This window comes from Mobula birostris, chromosome 7 (assembly GCF_030028105.1).
Source record: "Mobula birostris isolate sMobBir1 chromosome 7, sMobBir1.hap1, whole genome shotgun sequence".
Lineage (NCBI taxonomy): Eukaryota > Metazoa > Chordata > Chondrichthyes > Myliobatiformes > Myliobatidae > Mobula > Mobula birostris.
Window position 1 is genome coordinate 967,766 of NC_092376.1, and position 14,710 is coordinate 982,475.

General features: G+C 45.4%; 1 protein-coding gene across 1 annotated transcript in view; it reads right to left on the minus strand.

The window, feature by feature from the left end:
- Positions 1–11,018: 11,018 nt before the first annotated feature.
- LOC140199935 (arfaptin-2-like) overlaps positions 11,019–14,710 on the minus strand; it is an 85,711-nt gene continuing 82,019 nt past the window's right edge. The window contains exon 7 of the mRNA XM_072262423.1: positions 11,019–12,566. Within this exon, the coding sequence (XP_072118524.1) occupies positions 12,411–12,566 (156 nt within the window). The 3' untranslated portion in view covers positions 11,019–12,410. The remainder of the gene's footprint in view (positions 12,567–14,710) is intronic.

Below are 14,710 nucleotides of genomic sequence, written 5' to 3' on the forward strand. Positions count from 1 at the left end.
AAGCTAAAACTTTTGTAGACACGTTGTGCTAAAGAACGTATACATTGTGTAGCCCTGGTTATGGACGATAACATGCCCGATGGTCGCTTTATTTTACCTTTTCATTACTCGACGGCAAGATATAGGATGGGTAACGTGTTTGTTTTGATTAATACAGTTTCATTATTTGTTTAAATTAGCGATGCTGCTCCAGCCCGAAGGAGCTTAAACATGACAGTAACAAATCAGTGGATTGTTAAATTATGTCCTGTTTTCATTTTTGACTGTGTTAAATGCCATATTGGCAGTGAGGCAGAATATGGGGCGCTAGAAGGTTCAGATATCCCCTTTAAATGTGGGGTAAGTCCTCTTGTTCAGCGCTGTTGGCACTTTGTTTTTTTGTGTGTTTTTTTCAGATTCATTTATTGCTGCTCAGCTGATCTTAAGTCGGGTTTCTTCTCCTCTGCAGTCAAATGATTGTTATAAAGGGTTATGACCAGTAAAAGGAAAGGTACGTCACATCGAGTTTCTCCAGTTAGCAGACGATTTCCCTCCACGCCTCTCTGACGTAGTGGGGAACCGCGTACGATGCAAGTTACAGCAGTGGTTTGCCATTGCCTTCTGCTGGGTGAGTTTCTAAAGAGATCACCAGCTCGTAAACCAGCACGAATGGAAAGCGTGCAGGGGAGCCAGCTGGATTTGAACTCGGGACCTTTTGTCCCAAAGTCCGACGCTGATGCCACTACGCCACCAGCCGAGTCTATGACCAGTAATATATTAAAATTGTGCCCTTGGAACATGAAGGGGAGTCATTCACCAATCAAGAGAAAGAAAATCCTACTAAACCTGAAAAAGGGTGGACATAGCCTTATCGCAGGCGACACATTTAAGTGATAAAGAACATCTAAAACTGCAACAGAGTGGATTTGATCAAGTCTATTTTTCATCTTTTAATACCAGGAGTGGGGGAGGGGAGGTGGCCATTTTAATTAGGAAGAACCTACCTTTTAAGTTATTAGACTGCATTAAGGATAAGTATGGGAGATTTGTGATTGTTAAGACTTCAATATATGGAGAGGAATATGGTATTCTCAATGTTTACTGCCCTCCAGCTCATCTTCTCAAATTCCTAATAGATGCTTTTTCCAAACTTACAAGCTTTTCAATACAAAACATTATTGTAAGTGGGGATTTTAATTGTCTCATGGATCCACTGATGGACAGAGTGCCTAGTGATCCCCCATTGCTCTCCTCACAGTCCAAACAAATCATGGGCTTATGTGGAGAACCAGGACTTGTGGATGTCTGGAGGTTGTTACATCCCTCAGACAAAGTCTTAACATTTTTTTTCTAATCCACACAAGTGTTACACCAGAATAGACTTTTTTCTAACCCCCAAAATGCACCTAGATTTAGTTGTATCCTGCACAATTGGAAATATCGCTATTTCTGACCATGCAGCAGTATATTTGAATATTAAGCCCAAAGATAATTCGGCATGATCTAGACATTGGAGTCTGAATCCTTTTATTCTAAAAGATAGTAAATTTATAGACTACTTTACTTCCAAATTCAGAACTTTCTTATCTATTAATTCTAAATCAGCTAGTAGTCCATTGATACTCTGGAAAACCGCTAAGACCTATGCAAGGGGATTAATGATCTCCTCTGCTAGTAAGAAGCAACAAGCTGTAGAACAGCAGCACCTAGTGGAAGCAAGGCTTGCTGCAGCTGAAAAGGACTATATTAATAAGCCTTCTGCAGCCAAGTTGCAGAATATAACAGCCCTACACTGTACACTAAACTTTTCATTTACACAAGCAGCCAAAAGAAAATTGATATTTGTTAAACAACGATTGTTTGAACATGGTGAAAAACCAGGTAGGTATTTGGCTTACTTAGCTAGAAAGAAAAATGCCTCTCAGACTATTGCTTCAATCAGGGATGGGACAGGAGCCCTCACTAGAATTCTAAAATGATTAATGTCGTGTTTAAGACTTTTTAATTCCAAATTGTATCAATCTGAGCAATGTAATGATGGGCAATCTAGGATGGAGTCCTTTTTCAGGAATTTAGATCTCCTAGGTATTTATGAACAAGAGTCCCTCCTCAATGCTCCATTATCTATACATGAGATACAGGAAGCTGTGAGACAGCTCCAAAGTCCTGATGGACTCACTAGTGAATTCTATAGAGTTCACAGGGTTCTTATCAGAGCCTATGCTAAACATGCATTTAATTGTGGTCTCCTCCCACCATCATTGAGGGAAACTAATATCTCCCTAATTCTTAAGAAAGGAAAGAGTCCTGAAGATTGTGCCTCCTACAGGCCTATTTCATTGTTAAATGTTGACTTTAAAATCTTATCTAAAACCTTAGCGTTGCGATTAGAAACTGTGTTACCTTTTATCATAAAAGAGGATGAAACGAGTTTTGTAAAAGGCCGTAGATCATCTAACAACATCAGATTACTTAATATGATTCAGGCACGTCAGCAACAGGCAGTGGATGGTTTGGTGGTTTCCCTAGATGCAGAAAAAGCCTTTGATCGTGTTGAATAGCTGTATCTTTTTTTCACTTTTAGAATGATTTGGTTTGGGCAATAATTTTATTAAGTAGTCGAAGATTCTTTATAATGACCCTTTGGCTGCGATTCTCACTAATGGTATTAGGTCGGATAATTTTAGTATTCTGAGGGGCAGCCAACAGGGCTGCCCTTTATCGCCACTACTTTTCACACTAGTGATCGAGCCATTGGCTGAGGCTATTCAGCGAGACCCCAAAATATCTGCTCCAGACATAGGGCTAAAGTAACATAAAATTACATTGTATGCGGATGATGTTCTAATTATCTTATCAAATTCTGCTGTATCAGTGCACCACCTTATACAATGCATCAATTCATTTAATGCCTTTTCAGGTTATAAAATCAACTTTACTAAATCGGAGGCTATGCCTTTGGGGAATCTGCAGCAGGTACTTGACACTCAGGGTGTTTTCCCCTTTAAATGGTCGCAGACAGGTTTTGTTTATTTAGGCATATTTATCACACCTACATTTGATCAATTGTTCAAAGCTAACTTTACAGAGTTATTTGACAAAATCAAACAGGATCTTAAGCGATGGATCACTCTTCCCATTTCTTGGCTTGGTCAAATATCCTTGCTCAAAATGAACATTCTTCCTTGTCTGCTCTACCCAATACGAATGATTCCAGTCATTTTCACCCAACAAATACTTTTTTAAAAAATGGCTGGTTTGTTTCTTTCATCTGGAACAAAAACAGACCCTGTATTAAAATGTCTAAGTTACAACTTCCCAGTAGTCTAGGGGGTCTGGATTTTCCAGACATCAAAAAATATCAGTTAAGTTCCTTCTTATCTTATGTGGTTAACTGGGTTTGTAGGGACCCCTCCGCAATTTGGCTAGACATTGAAGCTTCACAAGCAAAATGCCCTCTTGTTTGCATTTCTTATTAATTTGCTTTTCCTCAATAAGATGAAACTAGTTAAGGAATATTGTCGCAATCCAATAACAATTAATACAGCAAACATGAGGAAATCTGCAGAGGCTGGAATTTCAAGCAACACACGTAAAAGTTGCTGGTGAACGCAGCAGGCCAGGCAGCATCTCTAGGAAGAGGTACAGTTAACGTTTCGGGCCGAGACCCTTCATCAGGACTAACTGAAAGAAGAGCTAGTAAGAGATTCGGAAGTGGGAGGGGGAGATCCAAAATGATAGGAAAAGACAGGAGGGGGAGGGATGGAGCCAAGAGCTGGATGTCGACTGTACCTCTTCCTAGAGATGCTGCCTGGCCTGCTGCATTCACCAGCAACTTTGATGTGTGTTACAATTAATACAGTCAGGGCTTGGAGCGTGTTGCAACAACTTGAGGGCAACGCAGCAAAAATATCACCCTTCACTCCAATAACCTGTAGTCCAGATTTTCAGCCTGGCATAATGGATTCTGGATTTAAACTTTGGATTTCTAAGGGTATTTTCCATCTAGGAGATTTGTTTGATGAAAAAACGATGATGTCTTTTAGTCAAATAGTACAGAAATTTAACATACCCAAACAAGGATCTTTTATGTTTCTTTCAGATAAGAGATTATATACAGGAAAAAACATTGTTAACTGATTTCTATAGTTCTGACATAGAAAAGAGGGTGTTTTGTTCTAAGGGTGAAGTCTCCATCAGTACTTTTTACAGCATCCTGAGGGAATGTTCTTATGCAGAGGCTGAGCAGCTGGGAAAGGTCTGGGAGTAGAAATTACAGCTGAAACATGGGAAGACATCTGTGATAATGCAAAGAAAATTTCAGTTTGTAATAGAACTAAAGCACTGCAACTCAAAATTCTGCATACAGCCCATCTGACTTCAGATCGTCTCTCAAAATTTAAGACAGGGGTTTCTCCAATGTGTTCTAAATGTAAAGTAAATACTGGAACTTTCACCCACTGTTTTTGGACGACCCAAGCTTCAAGCACACTGGAGTGACATTTTGGGTGAAATGGAAAAGATTCTGAAGATGGAGCTTGAACTGGACCCAGAAGGTGTTAAATCATTGTGGATAGTACTAAGGTACTGGAAAGGTAAAATGACCCTGATTGGAGTTGTATACTGACGCCCAAACATTAGTAAGGATGTGGCCGACAAATTACAATGGGAGATTAAAAAAACATGCAAATTACAATGCGAGATTAAAAATACATGCAAATTACAACAGATTAAAAAATACACGCCGAGGGCAACGTTACAATAATCAGGGGGACTTAAATATGCAGATAAATTGGGAACATCAGGTTGGTGTTGGATTACAGGAGGGGGAATTTCTAAAGTGCCCACAAGATGGCTTTTTAGAGCAGCTCATGGCTGAACCCACTAGAGAATCAGCTATTCTGGATTGGGTGTTGTGCAATGTACCAGAATTGATTAGAGAGCTTAAGGTAAAAGAACTCTTAGGGGAAAGTTATCATTTGATCGAATTTGCCCTGAAATTTAAGGAGATGCTGAAGTCAGATGTATCAGTATGTGGAGTAAAGTGAATTACAGAGACATGAGAGCAGACTTGGCCAGAGCTGATTGGAAAAGAACACTGACAGGGACGATGGTAGGGCAGCAATGGCTGGAATTTCTGGAAGCAATTCGGAAGGCACATATAGTGCCTATAAAAAAGTATTCACCCCCTTGGAAGTTTTCATGTTTTATTGTTTTTCAACATTGACTCACAGTGGAATTAATTTGGCTTTTTTTGACACTGATCAACAGAAAAAGACTCTTTTGCGTCAAAGTGAAAACAGATCTCTACAAAGTGATCTAAATTAATTACAAATATAAAACACAAAATAATTAATTGCATAAGTAATCACCCCCTTTAATATGATGTACCAAGTCATCACTGGTGCTGCCAATTTTAGAAGCTACATAATTAGTTTAACGGAGATCTGCTTTTGAAGACCTGTGTGCAGTCAAGATGTTTCAATTGATTGTAATAAAAATACACCTGTGTCTGGAGAATCCTGGAAAAAAAACTATACTATGAAGACAAAAGAACACTCCAAACAACTCCACTAAAAGGTTATTGAAAAGCCCAAGTCAGAAGATAGATATAAGAAAGTTTCCAAGTCACTGAATATCCCTTGGAGTACAATTAAGTGAATCATCAAGACATGGAAAGAGCTTTGCACAGCTGTAAATCTGCCTAGAGCAGGCAGTCCTCAAAAACTGAGTGACCGTGCAAGAAGGGAACTAGTGAAGGAGGCCACCAAGAGACCTATGACAACTTTGGAAGAATTAAAGCTTCAGTGGCTGAGATGGGAGAGACTGCGACTACAACTACAACTGTTGCCCGGGTGCTTCACCAGTCACCTTTATGGGAGAATGGCAAAAAGAAAGCCACTGTTGAAAAAAACTTACATGAAATCTCAGACAGGGTTTTCCAGAAGGCATGTGGGAAATGTCAATACAGCTATAAAGAAGGTTCTATGGTCTGATGAAACCAAAATTGAGCTTCTTGGCCATCAGACTAAATGCTATGTTTGGCGTAAGCCAAACAGCACATATCATCAAAAACACAACATCCCTACTGTCAAGCATGGTGGTGGCTGCATCATGTTGTGGGGATGCTTCACTGAAGCAGGGCCTGGAAGGCTTGTGAAGGTGAAGGGTAAAATAAATGCAGAAAAATACAGGGAAATCCTGGAGGAAAACCTGATGCAGTCTTGGGAGAAGAGTTGTCTTCCAGCAAGACAATAACCCTAAGTATAAAGCCAAAGCTAAACAGGAATGGCTTTAAAACACCAAAGTTAATGTCCTGGAATGGCCAAGTCAGAGTCCAGACCTCAATCCAATTGAGAATTTGTGGCTGGGCTTGAAAAGGGCTGATCGCTCATGATCCCCATGCAATCTGACAGAGTTTGAGCAGTTTTGTAAAGAAGAATAGGGAAAAATTACAGTATTTAGATGTGCAAAGCTGATAGAGACCTATCCACACAGACTCAAGGCTGTTATTGTTGCCAAAGGTGCAGCTACTAAATATTGATTTGAAGGAGGTGAGTAATTATGCAATCAATTATTTTGTGTTTAATAATTGTAATGAATTTAGATGTAATTTATAGAAATTTGTAGAACACACACAAAATGCTGGAGGAATTCAGCAGGCCAGGAGCATCTATGGAAAAGAGTACAGTCGATGTTTTGAGTCAAGACCCTTCGTCAGGACTGGAGAATAAAAGATGAGAAGTCAGAATCAGAAGGTGGGGGGAAGGAAGAAACACAAGGTGTTAGGTGAAACCAGGAGGGAGAGAGGTGAAGTCAAGAGCTGGGAAGTTGATTGGTTGAAGATATAGGGCTGGAGAAGGGGCAACCTGTTAGGAGAGGACAGAAGGCTCTGGAAGAAAGAGAAGGGGGAGAAGCACCAGAGGGAAGTGATGGGTAGGTAAGGAGATCAGGTGAGAGAGGGGAAAGGGAATGGGGTATGGTGGGGGGGGGGGAACATTACCAGAAGTTCGAGAAAACTATGTTCATGGCATCAGGTTGGAGACTACCCAGTGGGAATGAGGTGTTTCTCCTCCAGCCAGAGTGTAGCTTCATTGCGACAGTAGAGGAGGCCAAGGACTGACATAGCAGAATGGGAATAGGAAGTGGAATTAAAATAAGTGGTCACCAGTGGACACGAGGTGCTTGGTAAAATAGTTTCCCAATCTACACCGGATCTCTCCCATCTACAGGAGGCCACACTGGGAGCACCAGATACAGTAGAATTTCTCTTGTTTGTGTACAAATTAGTTTTCATTTTGACACAAAAGAGTCTTTTCTGTTTATCAGTGTCAAAAAAAAGACAAATTAAATCCACTGTGATTCAATGTTGTAAAAGAATAAAACATGCAAACTTCCAAAGTGGCGGATACTTTTTATAGGCACTGTAGGATATATACATCCCAAAGAGGAAGAGGTATTTTGAAGGAAAGATGACACAGCCATGGGTAAAAAGAGAACTCAAAGCCAACATAAAAGCCAAAGGGACAGCATAGAGCAAAAAATTGTGCGAAGTTACAGGATTGAGAATCTTTTAAAAACCAACAGAACGCAACTAAAAAGTCATTAAGAATATGAAAGTAAGCTAACCAATATTAAAGAAGACACCAAAAGTGCAAAAAAAAGAGGAAAGAGTGGATATCGGATCACTGGAAAATAATGCTGGAGAGCTCATAATGGGAACAACGAAATGGTGGGCAAATTGAATAAGTATTTTGCAACAGTCATCACTGTGGAAGACACCAGCAGTATGGTGGAAGTTCCAGGTGTCAGCGGTCATGAAGTGCGTGAAGTTACCATTATTAGAGAGAAGGTTCTTGGGTAACTGAAAGGTCTGAAGGTAGATAAGTCACCTGAACTAGATGGTGTACACCTCAGAGTTCTGGATGAGGTGGCTGAAGAGATTGTGGAGGCATTAGTAATGATCTTTCAACAATCATTAGATTCGGAAAGACTGGAAAATTGCTTGTCACTCCACTCTTCAAGGAGGGAGGCGAGAAAAAGGAAACTATAAGCTAATTAGTCTCACCTCAGTGGTTGGGAAGATGTCGAAGTCGATTATTAAGTATGAGATCTCAGGGTACTTGGAGGCACATGATAAAATAGGCTGTAGTCAGCATGGCTTCCTCAAGGGAAAATCTTGCCTAAAAAATCTGATAGAATTCTTTGAAGAAATAACAAAAGTTGGCTGTGCAGGTTGACTCTGTGGTTAACAATGCATACGATGCATTGGCCTTCATCAACCATGGGATTCAGTTTAAAAATCAAGAGGTAATGTTACAGCTACATAGGACACTGGTCAGACCCCACTTAGATGCAGTGCTCAGTTCTGGTCACCTCACTACAGGAAGGATGTGGAAACCATAGAAAGGGTGCAGAGGAGATTTACAAGGATGTTACCTGGATTGGGGAGCATGCCTTATGAGAATAGGTTGAGTGAACTTGGCCTTTTCTCCTTGGAGCGGCAGAGGATGAGAGGTGACCTGATAGAGGTGTATAAAATGATGAGAGGCATTGATCGTGTGGATAGCCAGAGGCTTTTTCCCAGGGCTGAAATGGCTAATACGAGAGGGCACAGTTTTAAGGTGCTTGGAAGTAGGTACAGAGGGGATGTCAGGAGTAAGTTGTTTTTTTTTTTTTTTAACACAGAATGTGGTGAGTGTGTGGAATGGGCTGCCGGCAACGGTGCTGGAGGTGGATACGATAGGGTCTTTTAAAAGTCTCCTGGATAGGTACATGGAGCTTAGAAAAACAGAGGGCTATGGGTAACCCTAGGTAATTTCTAAAGTACGTACATGTTCGGCACAGCTTTGTGAGCCAAAGGGCCTGTATTGTGCTGTAGGTTTTCTATGTTACTATGTAAATAACAAGCAGGATAGACAAAGGAGACTCTGTTGATGTGTACAGTACTAGGATTCTCAGAAGGCCTTTGACAGGATGCCACATGAGGCTGCTTAATAAGCTACATGCCCATGGTATTACAGAAAAGATTCCAGCATTGATAAAGCTGTGGCTGGTTGTGAGAAGGTAAAGAGTGGAAATAAAGGGTGCCTTTTCTGACTGGTGGTGACTAGTGATGTTCCACAGGGGTCTGTGTTGGGACTGATTTTTTAAATTCCACACACCCACCTCTCTCTGTGTAATGTGTGTCTGTCTCTACCACCACTCATTCCACACACCCACCTCTCTTTGTGTAATGTGTCTGCCTCGACCACCACCGCTCGTTCTACACACCCACCTCTCTCTCTGTAATGTGTCTGTCTCTACCACCAGCCCTGGTTCCACACACGCACCTCTCTCTGTGTAATGTGCCTGCCTCTACCATCACCTCTGGCAGGACGTTCCACATACCCACCACTCTGTGTGAAGAACTTACCTCTTACATCTCCACGGTACTATGCTCCAATTGGATGCCCTTTAAGAACAGAGTGAGGTAAATGGGGACAGTTCCAGCAATGTTCTGGCTAATTTGTAATGACCAGTGTGCACAAAAATCTTGTGCTGTACAATTTTTTGCCCAGTGACAACATTTGTGCACTGAATAATTTCTTCAATAAAAACAGTATGAATAAGCCAGTTCTAAAATCTGCAGACAAGTCATTGCAAACTCTATGTTGTCAACACCGTCCGCATCAGAAACCGGAAAAGGAAATGTGATTGTGTACGATCGTGAAATAAGGGTGACAACCTTTTGTGCGCACTTTAAATTCCATTGTGCGCTGGTAGCTAAAGATGTGTGTGTGTGCACATACCTTAGAGGGAACATTGGTTTGAGCTGTTTCGCCTGTGTATTGTGCTGTGTGTGGAGTAGCTGTGGGACATGACCAGAGGTCAGACTGTATGAACAGATTAAAGGAATTGGCCCATAATGGTACCAGCAGAAAGGCCTGATCAAATGGAAAAAGAATACCAGTTAGCGTAGTTGGAAAATTCAGTGCGCAGCCCTGCAAGTTCCGAGTACTGTACCCAGATGGAAGGTAGCCTCAGAGCACAAAACCCTCTGGGGCAGCCCATCACACCATGAAGAAGTTGTCCCTCAGGATCCCATTAGATCCTATCCCTCTGGCTTTAGCCTCATATCCTCTGAGGGTGAATGTATGCCCCTTATTGTCTGCCTGCACTGCACTTTCTCTGTCACTGTTATACTTTATTCTGCATTGTTATTGTTTTAACCTTGCTCTCCCTAAACGTGAGGTGTCCAGAATAGCATCTCTGGCGATAGGGCTTTTCATGTCCATTCTGCAGACAGCTCACACCCCTTTGGTCCCTACCAGATATTCAGCTCTCACCCAAGGCTCCAAATAGCTGTTTGCATGCGACAGTGACCACGTCCCGGTACACCATTCAACAGGTCTTTCCCAGGCAAGGTTAGCCAACAGAGCTCATAGAGATAGGAACATACCTACCCTAGCATGCCAAGTCAGCTTTGGCGGACTGGGCAAATGAGATCTACAGTAAGATCCAACAGTCAGGAAGATGTTTCAGCAATGCTGTGCAGAAAGCGAAGGGCATAACGAGGCACAGGAGTCAAGGTCATCCACTGCAACCAGGGAAGACCGGAGTTTCTGATGACTACTTGTACGACTGGACCTGGACTTCAAAGGTCAAGAGTCAGAGTGGAACTGGCCCAGTGCAGTGGCTTTTCCACTTTAAACACTCTCCCACACAGGTCTCCGGTCATTGTTGGATACAATGGACAACCACCACAATATACTGTGTAATGATCTGATCTGTACGAACAGCAGGCAAAACAAGCTTTTCACTCTATCTTGGTACATGTGACAATAATAAACCAATTCCAATACTCAGCTCCCGTGAGCTGGGGCCAGTCTCCTCTCGGTACCGGATACAGACACTTTAGAACTCGACCAGACTTGTACATTTGTCAGGATCTGCGGTGAGTCATTCACTCCTGAGGCCAGGCAGCTGTCTGCACGTTCGCTCAGATTCCACCCTTATCAACTGTGACACAAGGAATGAAAAAAAAACAACCAACAACGTTGAGCAACTCACACAGTTTAATCCCTCCAAGTCTGATGGAAGTGAAACTTTAGAAAATGCCCCACTCGATAATGAGATTATAAAACAAAATTCTGGAAATACAGAATAGTCCACGGTTGGGACGGGGACCACTGTGTGTGAGGCAAGTTATCTCCAACCCCCACAAACCCTCAATGGACCAATTTCCAGTAAATCCACCCTATACCAGAACTTGTTTCTTTATATATTAATAAATTTAAATAATCACAAACAGCGCAGTACAGAAAATGTAGTTATAGATAATTTTTAATACACACAGAACCCACACCCTGCTAACAATTCCAAAACCAGGGATCACGTTACCAGTGGACCTGGACGATGCATCATAACTCCCCTCAGTGTTAGCACGCAGCGCTGGAACTCACCCATCTGCTGGTCTGTGGTCAGCACCCACAGGTCCAGGTGTACATCCACCTGAGGTGGTCTATGCCTAGCCAGACCCTGCCCATCCCGACCCCCTGCAACGGGGCAGCTCGGTACTAAAATGTACCAGGTCTGACTGACTGCCCATAGTAGCTGACCACAGTGGCTGTGACCACAGACCCCCATCACCACAAGGAGCTAATAAGTCAGCTCCCACTGAAAGCGCCCAATTCCCATGTATGACGACAGCCCCAAGGCTAAGAGATTGGGGGGGGGGGGGGAAAGGGAGTGTCAGGAGAGAACCGTCACCACTGCCGGGTACAACAGCACCAAGGCTGGGGGGGAGGTGGAGTTGCCAGGAGAGAGATGCCTACCCTGCCTGGTACAACAGCACAAGGGAGTGAGGTTGGGGGGAGTGAGGTTGGGGGGAGTGGGGTGGGGGGAGTGGGGTGGGGGGAGTGGGGTGGGGTGGTGCCAGGAGAAAGATACCAGCCCTGACAGATAAACAACAGCACAAGGCCGAGGGGCTGGTGGGGGGTGGGGGGTGGGGTGGGGGGGGGGGTACCAGGAGAGAGATACCTACCCTGCCTCGTACAATAGCACAAGGCTGAGGGGCTGGGGAGTGCCAGGAGAGAGCCGCCACCACTGGCAGATACCATGACAACCTCAAGGACGAGAGGCTGGGGAGTGGCAAGAGAGAGCTGCCTCTTGAGTCAGATTATGTACAAACCAGGGCTTTGTTTGGAGGGGGTCACACACTCTCCCATTGCTCCATAGTGTTTAATTTTGTAGGAAGATTATGAAGGCATGAAATCTGGAAATGATTCAACTTGAAGCAACGAGGAAATTTCCCTAAATTTCTAACATGTTTGAGTTGGATCAAACAGACAAGCCTTGGACAGGTGTTTGTGTTGGTCAGTTTAATGCAGCTGCCTGTGTTTGGGGCTGCCACTAATGCCGGAATGTCGCACTTGCCTATCGCTGAACCTTCACTGCTCCTCCAGCCAGGATGGCTTCTCTGAGCTCGGCCCCTTCAGCTTCACGTTAAACTGCTTCAGCGTCTGCTCCAGCTGCTGCTGGTTGCCCGCAAAGTAGGCAGAGATGGCGTTGTGGAAGAGGAGAAGTTGTTTATGCATTACTTTCACCTACAGGAACAGACACAGACAGGTCAGTACAGAAAGGCTAGCCTGCCAGACCCAAACTGACCCTTACCCTTACCCAACCACTGGGCCCAGACTGACCTCATCACTCTAAAATCCACACGGACAATCTCTAATACTTCCTTTAATTTATAAATGCTCCTGGTTTCCTCCACAAAAATCCCAGTGCAATGAGTAAGGTAGGCCTTACTGACCATCTCCATCCAGTGCGGAGATGTACTGTCTATCCCCACCTCATACAGAGCCGTACCATCCATCCCCACCCCCATGTGCAGACATACCGTCCATCTCTGCCACCTTCTCCTCTGCAGAGAGGCAAAGACCATTCCGCACCGGAGACGTACTGACCGTCCCTGCCCCCACGCAGAGACGTACTGACCGTTCCCACCCCCGAGGTGACGTACTGACTGCTTCCCCCCCACCCCCCATGAGGTGACATACTGACTGTCCCCTCCCCCTCGTGAGGTGACGTACTGACCTTCCCCCACCCCCAAGCGGAGACGTACTGACCTTCCCCCACCCCCACGTGGAGACGTACTGACCTTCCCCCACCCCCACGCGGAGACGTACTGACCGTCCTCCCCCCCCCCGAGGTGACGTACTGACCGTCCCCCACCCCCGAGGTGACGTACTGACTGCTCCCCCCCACCCCCCGGGAGGTGACGTACTGACTGTCCCCCACCACCCCCCCCCCGTGAGGTGACGTTCTGACCGTCCCCTCCCCCCGTGAGGTGACGTACTGACCGTCCCCCACCCCCGTGAGGTGACGTACTGACCATTCCCCCCTCCGTGAGGTGACGTACTGACCATCCCTCCCCCATGAGGTGACGTACTGACCCCCCCCGTGAGGTGACTTACTGACCCCCCCCGTGAGGTGACTTACTGACCGTTCCCCCCCGTGAGGTGACGTACTGACCGTCCCCCACCCCCGAGGTGACGTACTGACTGCTCCCCCCCACCCCCTGGGAGGTGACGTACTGACCGTCCCCCACCCCCGTGAGGTGACGTACTGACCAACCCCTCCCCCGAGGTGATGTACTGACCAACCCCTCCCCCCGTGAGGTGACGTACTGACCATCCCCCCCGTGAGGTGACGTACTGACCATTCTCCCCCCGTGAGGTGACGTACTGACCATCCCTCCCCCGTGAGGTGACGTACTGACCCACCCCCGTGAGGTAACGTACTGACCCCCCCCCCCGTGAGGTGACTTACTGACCGTTCCCACCCCCGAGGTGACGTACTGACCGCTCCCCCCGGGTGAGGTGACGTACTGACTGTCCTCCACCCCCCCGTGAGGTGACTTACTGACCCCCCCCCGTGAGGTGACGTACTGACCGTCCCCCACCCCCGTGAGGTGACGTACTGACCCACCCCCCGTGAGGTGACGTACTGACCATCCCCCACCCCCGTGAGGTGACATACTGACCACCCCCCCCATGAGGTGACGTACTGACCATCCCCTCCCCCCCCCGGTGAGGTGACGTATTGACCATCCCCCACCCCCGAGGTGACGTACTGACCATCCCCCACTCCTGTGAGGTGAGGTACTGACCAACTCCTCCCCCCCCCCCGTGAGATGATGTACTATCCTCCACCCCCATGAGGCTTGATGACCTTTGGCTTGTTAGGGAAAGTGAAGCAGTGATAAACAGGAGCTACAGGAAGGTAGTCACCCCGAGGCTACAGGAGACAGATAAAGGGTGACTATTAAGAGAGGGAAGGGAGTACCCCTCTAGCCGTCCCCACATTTTAAGTAGTGTTGGAGGGGCGTCCTACCTGGGGAAAGCAGCAGCGGCCGTGCCTCTGGCACTGAGTCTGGCCCTGTAGCCCAGAAGGGTAGGGAAATGAAGAGATTGGCAGCAGTTATAGGGGACTCTATAGTCAGGGCGACAAATGGGCGGTTCTGTTGACGCGGAAAGGAAACGGATGGTAATTTGCCTCCCAGGTGTCAGGGTCCGAGATGTTTCTGGACATGTCCATAATATCCTGAAAAGGGAGGGTGAGCAGCCAGAAGTTATGATACATACTGGTACCAATGACATAGGAAAAAGGAGATCCTGAAAAAAGAACCCAGGGAGTTAGAAAGGAAGGTGAGAAGCAGAACCTCCTAAGTAGTAATCAGGGGATT